Source organism: Aquarana catesbeiana, linkage group LG05, assembly GCF_042186555.1.
Source record: "Aquarana catesbeiana isolate 2022-GZ linkage group LG05, ASM4218655v1, whole genome shotgun sequence".
Classification (NCBI taxonomy): Eukaryota; Metazoa; Chordata; class Amphibia; order Anura; family Ranidae; genus Aquarana; species Aquarana catesbeiana.
In genome coordinates this window covers 105704742-105717028 of record NC_133328.1, presented here as the reverse complement: position 1 = coordinate 105717028, position 12287 = coordinate 105704742, and the positions used below count along the sequence as shown (strand labels likewise).

At 38.8% G+C, this 12287-nt stretch overlaps 1 protein-coding gene across 1 annotated transcript in view; it reads right to left on the bottom strand.

Moving 5' to 3' along the window:
* RAPGEF5 (Rap guanine nucleotide exchange factor 5) overlaps positions 1–12287 on the bottom strand; it is a 505907-nt gene that overhangs the window by 295210 nt on the left and 198410 nt on the right. Inside the window, exon 6 of the mRNA XM_073630037.1 lies at positions 4914–4995. Within this exon, the coding sequence (XP_073486138.1) occupies positions 4914–4995 (82 nt within the window). The remainder of the gene's footprint in view (positions 1–4913; positions 4996–12287) is intronic.

Here is a 12287-nt window from a genome sequence, read left to right as displayed (position 1 = left end):
CCCCTACTCGTCGTTTATATATTAAGTGAGGCACCACCAAATTTAACCCAATTCAGCTAGGGATTTTGCAGAGCAGCTTTGGCAGCACTGCACATGCTCAGTTTGCAGTAAGTTTCTATGCTAAACATTTCCTCCCTATCACATCTGAGCAGCTAATCTGACTATATAGACCCACAGGTTTGGGCATATACACAGTGGTAAATGACAGCCAACTCCCTCCCTCCTCCTCCATGTCCACTTACCAGCTAAACACAATGGGAGCTGGGATATTACTTGTATATTGATGAAGGCTTCACCTACCTCTTATTCTAAGATACAGACTGGAGGGGTGTGTGTTTATTTTTATTTTGGACATATGACCAGCAGCAGAGGACTAGAAGCTCCTCCTGCTTATGTTTCCCTGTAGACAGGCTGGGAAAGAGCTGGATCATGTGACAGTTGTATATCAATTAGTAAAAAGGTACTTAGATTTTTTTTTATTTAAAAAAAATCACAGTGCCATCATCATCCAAGAGAAGGGATAATGTAAATGAAACAATGTGTTTAGTATCACTTTAAGGACTGGTAAACTGCATCATAATATATGTTCTGTCTTGGGCTTAGTTATGCTTTAAGACAGAAGGACAATATTGTTAAGAGTAGAGGAGATTCGCTTGATATAAAACATGCCTGGTCTCTGTTTTCTTAACCAAGATATTCTTCCTGTACAACTTGGTTATATTTATAAACACAATGAATGTATATTATATTCCCTCTGTAATACTAAAAGCTTTCATAATAAGTATTTGATGGCTTTTAAAATAGTTACAGGTTTATGAATATAAAATACAAGCGTATTTGTTCAGGCATACCCCATTTGGCCAGGACAGGCCATGTTGTCTGGGTTAATATGATTAGTTTTGTCAGTTAGCTACCCATTTGTGACCAATTATTACAAGAGTAGATGGATTCACTGAGCTGGCCAGGCTGTGTTTTGACAAGCGCTGTTTTACCCATCACAGATCTGCCTGAAATCTTACAAGACAAAACAAAGTCTCTCAGCTGTACAGTGCAGGAATATTATTTTAATGATGTCTGTCAATAAGTGCCATAATGAGCCAAAGTTATTGCTGTCTCCTCAGGCTACTCTGTTGATTTAAAAACTATGAGCAAGTGATGGGAGACTGCTCATTTCACTGTTAAATAGGTCCCAGACAGTGTCAATAACAATGGAAGTGCTAACAGCACACTAGAAAAGAGCTATAAAATAATGAAGGTGTGTCTATTCAAATATGACAAACGCAAACAGGTATCAAGCTTTCTAAAACGAGAAGTTACATGGACTTCAATCCTACCTCCATTGTTCTCTCTTCCTGCTTTCCAAGCACATTTGGGAAATAATGTATTGCTTATCAGCACAATTTATCATAGCATGAGTTACATATTCACAATGTATATTACATAAAGTAATCCTAACATGTCAATGATTAAAAAAGCAATGACATTTATTGCTAGCTATCACTAAGTGCTCTACAAGTCTAGAACTCCACCTAAGAGTCACTTTCAGGGAGTCAGCCTAAAAAGTAGAAAAACTGGATTGAAATAGTAATGGCTGCCAGATTGGCAACCTTCTGAATTACAATGGATTGCTTGGCTGTTTTAAAAACAGTAGCATAATATGCTGCAAGAAATAGTCTTCGGGCCTATTCACTACATAGGTGAAGTCGAAAATATTATTAGTGCAAGATGTTCAAATCACTGCATTGCAAAAAAAATCCCTGCACTGACTTTTCTGCTGTATCTCATGTTAAGGAGGTCCATGGGGCCAAAAGAAAGTACACAATAATGTATAGTAATGCATGTAATTTTATTAAACAGTCAATGCTATATTTTAGAGTAAAATTTTAACCTTCTCATGCAACTTTTCACAAAAACACATGGAAAGCATGTATTAACCTGCATTAATATGTGCATCAAATTGTGGCAAAAACATATTTTAGCATATGTGAAAAGGGACTTTAAATGCCCATTATTGCATGTGCAAAGATGTGAAGTTGCCCTTATAAAAGTAGAACTAAAAGCATTTTTTTTTCATTTTGGATAGCGTAGGGGGAATTTGTAGCTGCTAACTTCTAAAAGAAAAAAAAAAGTTCCTCTTTAATAAGCCTTGCAAATAATTGGGTATTCAATGTGAACATAGCTTCAACATATTAATTAGTATTCACTATGCTAGGAGAACAACCTCTACTATTTTAGTAAGTTAACCTCTCTCTCTCTCGATTTTTGAAAAGGTTCCTGTGCAACTTTGGTGCGATTTCAGTGCGGTTTGCCTCCATAGAATATGCTAACCGCATCCAAAGTCGCATCATAGTCACACTACATAATCGCACTGAAAACTACATCAAAAGCACATTGCAGTAGTGTGAACTGAACCTTATTCTTACAACTGAGGTATTACTCATTGTTTTGTTTACATGTTGCACAAATATACACTGTAATCAAAATGTGACATGTCAATGTATACATTTAGTCAAAACATGTTCTTGTATTCTGAAATGTGCTTGATTATAAAAGAATAAAAAAATGTTAAACAGGTACAGTATTTGCTGTAGAAAAGAGCATAGCAGATACCATCTGCCTTCAGGGTTATTAGATGTTCTCCAGGAACATTTTGCCAGACTGGACCGACATAGGTTTTATTTAATTTTACACACTTTTGCAGTAACTGATTCACTCAAAATTGCATTGTAAGTCAATGGAATTTACGGATGGCTTTATGGAACTATAAGACCCCTGATTTATAAAATGGAGGGTATACATAATTGTTAAGATCTATACTTCTGTATGACATGCAAGACCTATGGCTGGTTATTTACACACGGGCGTGGATCCTTCAAAAAGGTTTTGAAATGGGAGATACATTATTGGAAATGTTCATTTTTAGACCCCTTTCACACTGGAGGTGTTTTTCAGGTGCTCCAGAGCTAAAAATAGCACCTGTAAAGAGCCTGAAAATGCCCCATTTGCAATCCCAGTGTGAAAGCCCGAGTGCTTTCACACTGGGGCGCTGCACTGGCAGCTTCTTTGAGGCGCTTTAAGAGCAGTGTATACACCGCTCCTAAAGCACCCCTGCCCATTGAAATTAATGGGCAGCGCCACCGATGCGCCTCCAAAGCGCCCTGCCAGCGGTGCTTTGTGGGCACTTTTAACCCTTTATTCGGCTGCTAGCAGGGGTTTAAAGCTCCCCACTAGTGGCCGAAAAGAGCCTCTAAAACGACTGTAAAGCGTTGCTTAAACTGCGGAGGTTTACCGCCGAAGCCCCCCACGCTGTCAGTGTAAAAGGGCTTTAAGGCTTCATGTAAACCACTGCTGGTAAACGGACGTTTAGGAGCAGTTGGGCATTTTTTTTTTCAGCTGCCCCTGAACTCTCCTCTATGTTATCTTATCAGTACATGTACACAGGGTCGTTTATAGTCGCTTCTAGGCAGTTGAGTTTAGAAGCATTTTTTGGAAAGCAATGGGATGGAGGTTCACAGGCATTTGAAAAGCCAAACACCTGTAACAGCTTGTAAACACGTGATAACTCACATTAGCCGCGTTTCGCTTACAGGCGTTTTTAATTTTTGACTTTGGACATTAAAAAAAAAAAAACGCTCCTAATCGCAAGTTGCAGCTAAATGAGGCATGTAAATGCGGCAAAACGGGTGTTTTTAAACGTTGGTTACTATCTGTCAAGTTAAGTTGTTCAGGAGAGGTTGTAAAATGTCCCATGTACATTAAGCCTTACTTTTACAACTGCCTCAAGGTAACAGGTACCCATCATTCAGGAGTTTGTTTGTTTTTAGATACCATGGTGCATATGTTTTTTTTATTTTTGTCGAGAATGAATAAACAGTCTTTTAAATGGGAAGTTTTACTCCAAGCACATTTTTGAGATTTACATTTACTGTACATTGGTGGGTCCATAGGGGTCCAATGTACAAGTATTGCATATGAAACATACAAACACACTAACATAAGAATATAATGAGATGCTTCTCAGTTTTGTTACTTCAAGATTCCATACATCAACAACACAATTTATAAACTTCTGGCTAAGGGTGGGCAGGAGGGAGGAAGGCACTGTGAACTAGAGAGGGTTATGTTTAGGAAGGATTACAAGAGGGAAGATAGCACAGGGCTGGCACACTCACTAGTTAACTAATTGGCAGACTAGAGGAGGAAATGTTTTGCATGAATATGCTGTAACTGCAGATTCTGGATAGTGGTGCCACCCCCTGCCCAAATAGTGTAGTTGGGTTATAAAGTGGTTGTAAACCTCAGATATGAAATATAAACAATATCCCTCTATAGTGTGTACTTAAAGTAAGTGTCATTTTCATTTTTGTCTGATGGCTCATTACTCTGCTACCAGCATGAATCACTTCTTACAAGTTTTCCTGACACCAAAAAAAAAAAAAGGTGACAGGGGAGGGACCTCCAGCTGATTACCAGCCTCAGTTCTGTTCCTGTGAGCTGTGTGAACGGCGGTGTTTCCCTTCCCTCCAATCAGCTCTCAGAGCTCTCCTCACTGAGCTCTGCAGAGTGTAACTTCAGCTCTCTGCCACTTTTTTCTGACATCTCAGACAAGCTTTTTAAAATTTGGACTTTGAACGGTAGTAGAGGAGAGAAGACCGCAGATAAACAGGTACAGTTAATGTAGGAGGATTTGTTGCATCTCTGTGTATCACCTGATGCCAGTCACTTCACTGGGTATATGTAAGGGTTTACAACAACTTTAAATCACAAATGTGGATGAACATAATTACATATGTTTTGACAGTATTTCCATTGTGCAAAAATAAGCAGTTTGGAAGGAGTTTTGTCAAAAGTGGTATACATTATATAGAAGATAACACACATGTATCTACAAATTTGTTTTGTTGTCAACTTACTGCAGAAGTGAGACGGGCAAGTGCTTGAATTTGCAGAACTCTGTTGTTGGCATCAGTCCCATTTTCTAGCTTATCAGCAGACCTGTGAAATTAAGTAGGACATTGAATGTTTATTGTTTAAGTTATCACTTATGCAAACATTAGAAAACACTGAAAAAGATGAATGCTTCACCCTAGGTTCACATCTATGCGGCTGTGGTTGATGCATTTTCTGACGCGTTTTTAAACCTAGGGTCTAGTCACCTACAGCCAATCTATTAGCTGAATGGGAATATAGTTTGCCTACCCTCCAAATCACTGGTTCTAGGTCATAGCAACCACACTCTCATCTTTTTTGCCCCACCTTACTGAGATGTCTGCTTTTGCTAGTGTAATACAAAGGCTAGCCAGACAACAGAGGTAAGTGGGGGTGGCACAAGTCGGCCCATGTGGACAATGTCAAATACATTTTTTCTTCCAAAAAAAATAATTCTTGGAAAATAAAGTGCATTAGAAAATTGCAGGAAACTGGTTGCTGAAAAACATATGTCAGAAAAGACCTGGGAGATCACAGAAATCATTTCAGGTGACAGCTGATGACAGATCACATGACCTATTCAGCTCCTTGCCAATATAAAACTGACTCTAATACATCACAATGCAGCAGGGCCTTTTTTTTTTCAAGTGTTATGTTATGTAGTCACTAGTTGTATGATGTTTTTTTATGGGAAAATGATCCAGCTGGTATACACATAACATGTCTATGTTGAATATCCATATATACAAGCAAGAAAATGCCACCTAGAAATAACATGTAAACAGAATAATAATACATATGGTCTAGTCTTAAGCCCCGTACACACGATCCGAAAATCGTACGTAAAATGCCGCATTCGAAACGATCGTACGATAATCGGATCGTTAGTACAGAGCTTTCGAGAGCCGATCAGGACAGTTCATCCGATATTATTCTATCGGACATGCACGGAAATTTTTTCCGTACGATGCCAGATCGTACGATTTTCGTTTAATCGGTACAGCTATCGTTCGAAAATGCAATACAAATGCATTGCAACACATGACATCGCTTCCGAATTTTTATTCTGTCGTACGGGAATTTTCGGGACTTTAGTAAACTCATCAGATTCGATGTGAGATTAGCATGCAAACAAAAACGGACGATCATTCGTCCGATATTCGGATCGTGTGTATGGGGCTTTAGCTACTTGATGTTTACACTACCTAAATGCAATGTGTACACCACAAATAAACACCTGCAGAATTTGTGCCATATGGCCTTGCAATATTTAAAAACAAACATGACAAGAGGCATACATTGTTTGCAAACAGATGAGCACAGGTTCTGGTTTTAGCAGTCCATAAAATCGCGAACCATTCCATCAACCTGTCTTCTTATTGTGCTAGCCTGCCTCTGTAAAAGACGTACTGATTTTAATGTATGTATAATTCTCCAGTCATCAGAATGCGAGCTAACAGCATGCTTCTTCCACAGGCATCCCGATTTGTTTTTACTGCTTTTTTTTTTTCCACATGAGCCAAATAACATCCAGATAGTCAATTTAATGTACTCATATATTTGACGTTAATGTGATCTACTGCAGACACTTTACTGCTGTTAGATCCGGGCTTGGTTTACACACTTTTACATTTACAGATTCACATGACAGAATGGCTGAATTTATTACCACGATGCTCTGAAAGGGAGTGTATCGTATGGAAATAAAAACCTCTTACTTCATGTTAATTCATTTCCTCCGCCTATCAATTTATAACCGTTAAAAGGAATGTTCCATTCCTCACTTGTTGTTGCATATTAACTAAGTTTTTCCTCCCTGGTGATATCACTCACTGTACTATACCATCATCTGGCATCACCCACTTGGCTTTCTCCAGAATACAGGATGAAGAGCAGAAGTGACACAAGACACTAAGAATTGCTTGGTGCAAAAATGAAGCTTCTATATCATCCCATTTTAACCACTTAAGCCCCTGACCATTTGGCTAGCAAAAGACCAGAGCGTTTTTTGCGATTCAGCACTGCATCACTTTAACTGACAATTGCGCGGTCGTGCGACGTGGCTCCCAAACAAAATTGATGTCCTTTCTTCCCCACAAATAGAGCTTTCTATTGGTGGTATTTGATCACTTCTGCGATTTTTATTTTTTGCGCTATAAACAAAAAAATAGCGACAATTTTGAAAAAAACGCATTATTTTTTACTTTTTGCTATAATAAATATCCCCCAAAAATATATAAAAAAACATTTTTTTTCCTCAGTTTAGGTCGATACGTATTCTTCTACATATTTTTGGTAAAAAAAAACAAAAAAACGCAAAAAGCGTTTATTGACTGGTTTGCGCAAAAGTTATAACATCTACAAAATAGGGGATAGTTTTATGGCATTTTTATTATTTTTTTTTTTACTAGTAATGGAGGCGATCAGCGATTTTTATCATGACTGCAACATTATGGCAAACAAATCGGACACTTTTGGCGCTATTTTGGGACCATACACATTTATACAGCAATTACTGCGATTAAAAATGCATTGATTACTGTGTAAATGTGACTGGCAGTGAAGGGGTTAACCACCAGGTGGCGCTGTAGGGGTTAAGTGTGTCCTAGGGAGGGATTCCAACTGTGGTGGGGAGGGGCTATGTGTGACACGACACTGATCACCGCTCCCACTTACAGGGAGCTGTGATCAGTGTCCTTTCACTAGGCAGAACTGGGAAATGCTTGTTTAAATCATCATCATTACAGCTACCTGTCCGTGAGACGATCGCGGGTATCCCCGCGGACATCGAGTCCGCGGGACCCGTGAGCACACTCAAGGAGGTCACAAGCGGTTAAAGGCAACAGACAAATCAGTTCACACTCTCCCAGCATAATTCTATGAATTCTAATTTAAAAAGTACATTAATTTGTGTGCAAGAGAACATTTAGGAAACAAAATTCTGCCATTGTTCTCATGTTATGGCATTGCACAGAAAAAACACAATGCAAAGATTACCCAGCACACTTACCAGCAAGTCAGCAAAAAAAGAACAATTTGCGCTATAAAAAGCGGTTTTAGCTGCACACATTTGCAAAGGTAAACAATAAAATTTGACAGGTGTTCTAATTAATCTCCACTCTATCCAAAACAAAAAAAGTTTTTGCATTTAGTTATACTTTAAGTAGCAGTTTGTAAAAGATGAATTGCATTGTACTGGTACTATAAAACATCTTTAGCCGCGTACACACAAGTGGAATGTCTGACAGAAAAAGTCAGACGGAAGCTTTTCATCGTCTATTCCGATCGTGCGTATGCCTCATCGGACCTTTTGTTTTGAAAATTCTGACGGACCTAGAAATAGAACATGTTCTAAATATTTCCGACGGAACCAATTCCTATCGGGAAAACCTCTCCTCTGTATGCTGTTCCGACGGACCAAAAACGACGCATGCTCTGAAGCAAGTACGAGACGGAAGCTATTGGCTATTGAACTTCCTTTTTCTAGTCCTGTTGTACGTGCTGTATGTCACCTCGTTCTGGACGGTCGGACTTTGGTTTGACCGTGTGTAGGCAAGACCACTTGAATGGAATTCTGTCGGAGTTCCGTCAGAGAAACCTTCGGAGTTTATTCCGACAAAACTGGTCGTGTGTACGCGGCATTACATTAGGAACAGTGGTGAATTTTGCATAAAACCATCTTTCAAATGTCTTGGTTAGAGCTACTGTAGTAAACAACTTATGGTTTTGACTCTATCAGCTTTTTTTGAGAAGCGCTAAGGAAGTTTTTCACTGCACTAGGATAACTCTCAGATGAAAAGTAAGCACGTCCTTCATCAATGAAAGGGCTACTTGCAGTCTCATGAATGTGTGCAACCCCATTTCCAAAAAAGTTGGGACGCTGTGTAAAATCTACATAAAAACAGAATGCAATGACTTGCAAATCCCATTAACCCATATTTTTTTCACAATCAATATAAAATGGAAAACATAGCAAATGTTTAAACTGAAAAAATGTACCATTTTAAGAAAAGTAAAAAAGGTAATTTTGAAAACAATGGCAGCGACACATCTCAAAAAAGTGGGGACAGGGCCATGTTTACCATCCCCTCTTCTTTTAACATTACTCTGTGAACATCTGAGAACTGAGATCAGTTACTGGGGTTTTGGGAGAGGAATGTTGTCCCATTCTTGCCTGAGCATATGCTGCTCTAAACCTGGATATATCTTTCAGCATTGATAGTGTCCTTCCAGATGTGCAAACTGCCCATTCCATACACACTAATGCACTCCCATACCATCAGAGAATGCAGGCTTTTGAACTGAGCTCTGATAACAAGCCAAAAGGTACCTCTCCTCTATTCTTTGGAGGATGTGGCGCCCATGGTTGCCAAAAAGAATGTGAAATTTAGATTAATCTGACCACAGAACAGTTTTCCACTTTGCATCAGACCATTTTAACCACTTAAGGACCGGACCATTATGCTGCTTAAGGACCAGAGGACTTTTTCCAATTTGGCACTGCGTCGCTTTAACTGCTAATTGCGCGGTCATGCAATGCTGTACCCAAACTAAATTTGCGTCCTTTTCTTCCTACAAATAGAGCTTTCTTTTGATGGTATTTGATCACCTCTGCTGTTTTTATTTTTTGCGCTATAAACGGAAAAAGACCGAAAATTTTGAAAAAAAAAATGATATTTTCTACTGTTTGTTATAAAAAAAATCCAATAAACTCAATTTTAGTCATACATTTAGGCCAAAATGTATTCGGCCACATGTCTTTGGTAAAAAAAATGTCAATAAGCGTATATTTATTGGTTTGCGCAAAAGTTATAGCGTCTACAAACTAGGGTACATTTTCTGGAATTTACACAGCTTTTAGTTTATGACTGCCTGTCATTTCTTGAGGTGCTAAAATGGCAGGGCAGTACAAACCCCCCCCAAATGTCCCCATCTTGGAAAGTAGACACCCCAAGGAAATTGCTGAGAGGCATGTTGAACCCATTGAATATTTATTTTTTATGTCCCAAGTGATTGAATAATGACAAAAAAAAATATTTACAAAAAGTTGTCACTAAATGATATATTGCTCACACAGGCCATGGGCCTATGTGGAATTGCACCCCAAAATACATTTAGCTGCTTCTCCTGAGTATGGGGATACCACATGTGTGGGACTTTTTGGGAGCCTAGCTGCGTACGGGGCCCCGAAAACCAATCACCGCCTTCAGGATTTCTAAGGGTGTAAATTTTTGATTTCACTCTTCACTGCCTATCACAGTTTCGGAGGCCATGGAATGCCCAGGTGGCACAAAACCCTCCCAAATGACCCCATTTTGGAAAGTAGACACCCCAAGCTATTTGCTGAGAGGCATAGTGAGTATTTTGCAGCTCTCATTTGTTTTTGAAAATGAAGAAAGACAAGAAAAAACTTTTTTTTTTTCTTTTTTCAATTTTCAAAACTTTGTGACAAAAAGTGAGGTCTGCAAAATACTCACTATACCTCTCAGCAAATAGCTTGGGGTGTCTACTTTCCAAAATGGGGTCATTTGGGGGGGTTTTGTGCCACCTGGGCATTCCATGGCCTCCGAAACTGTGATAGGCAGTGAAATCAAAAATTTACGCCATTAGAAAGCCTGAAGGCGGTGCTTGGTTTTCGGGGTTCCGTACGCGGCAAGGCTCCCAAAAAGTCTCACACATGTGGTATCCCCATACTCAGGAGAAGCAACATAATGTATTTTGGGGTGTAATTTCACATATTCCCATGGCATGTTTGAGCAATATATCATTTAGTGACAACTTTGTGCAAAAAAAAAAAAAAAAAAAAATTTGTCTCTTTCCCGCAACTTGTCTCACAATATAAAATATTCCATGGACTCGACATGACTCTCAGCAAATAGCTTGGGGCGTCTACTTTCCAAAATGGGGTCATTTGGGGGGGGTTTTGAACTGTCCTGGCATTTTATGCACAACATTTAGAAGCTTATGTCACACATCACCCACTCTTCTAACCACTTGAAGACAAAGCCCTTTCTGACACTTTTTGTTTACATGAAAAAATTATTTTTTTTTGCAAGAAAATTACTTTGAACCCCCAAACATTATATATTTTTTTAAAGCAAATGCCCTACAGATTAAAATGGTGGGTGTTTCATTTTTTGGGGAAAAAACACACTTTTTTAAATTTTAATCCACTAAAACACATTATATTGCCCAAATGTTTGATGAAATAAAAAAGATGATCTTAGGCCGAGTACATGGATACCAAACATGACATGCTTTAAAATTGCGCACAAACGTGCAGTGGCGACAAACTAAATACATTTTTAAAAGCCTTTAAAAGCCTTTACAGGTTACCACTTTAGATTTACAGAGGAGGTCTACTACTAAAATTACTGCCCTCGATCTGACGTTCGCGGTGACACCTCACATGCATGGTGCAATTGCTGTTTACATTTGACGCCAGTCCGACGCTTGCGTTCGCCTTTGCGCGAGCGCAGGGGGGGACAGGGGTGCTTTTTTTTTTTTTTTTTTTTTTTCTTTATTATTTTTTTGCTTTTTTATCTTATTTTTAAACTGTTCCTTTCATTTTTTTTTTTTTTTATCATTTTTATTGTTATCTCAGGGAATGTAATGTCTATTAGACCCTAGATCTCTCCTCTGCCCTCAAAGCATCTGACCACACCAAGATCGGTGTGATAAAATGCTTTCCCAATTTCCCAATGGCGCTGTTTACATCCGGTGAAATCTAAGTCATGAAATGCTCGTAGCTTCTGGTTTCTTAGGCCATAGAGATGTTTGGAGCCACTCTGGTCTCTGATCAGCTCTATGGTCAGCTGGCTGAATCACCGGCTGCATTCTCAGGTTCCCTGTTGAGACAGGAGAGCCAGAGAAAAACACAGAAGACGGTGTGGGGGGGCATTCCCTCCCACTGCTTGTAAAAGCAATCTAGAGGCTAATTAGCCGCTAGGATTGCTTTTACATGAAAGCCGACCGCTGGCTGAAAAGAATGATACAAAGATGATACCTAAACCTGCAGGCATCATTCTGGTATAACCACTCAAAGTCCTGAATGGCGTACCTGAAGACAAAAAAATGGTTAACAATAAAACACAGTAAACGGTAAAGTATAAAAAATTGCATACCTGAAAAGTAAACATGATAAAACATAACAACAATAAAACATTGCAGAATAGAATACAGTAAAAAAGAGCAGAACTCTCTATAGCAGAATAGAGAGAGAATAGAGAGAGAGAAAACAATAAAACGAAAACTATTTTTTTTTCTTTATATATTTTTTTTCTTTTTACACTTTTTTTTTTTTTCAGATATTGATCCGTTCAGATACTATACCACTAAGGGAGGTGTACGCTGCGTGC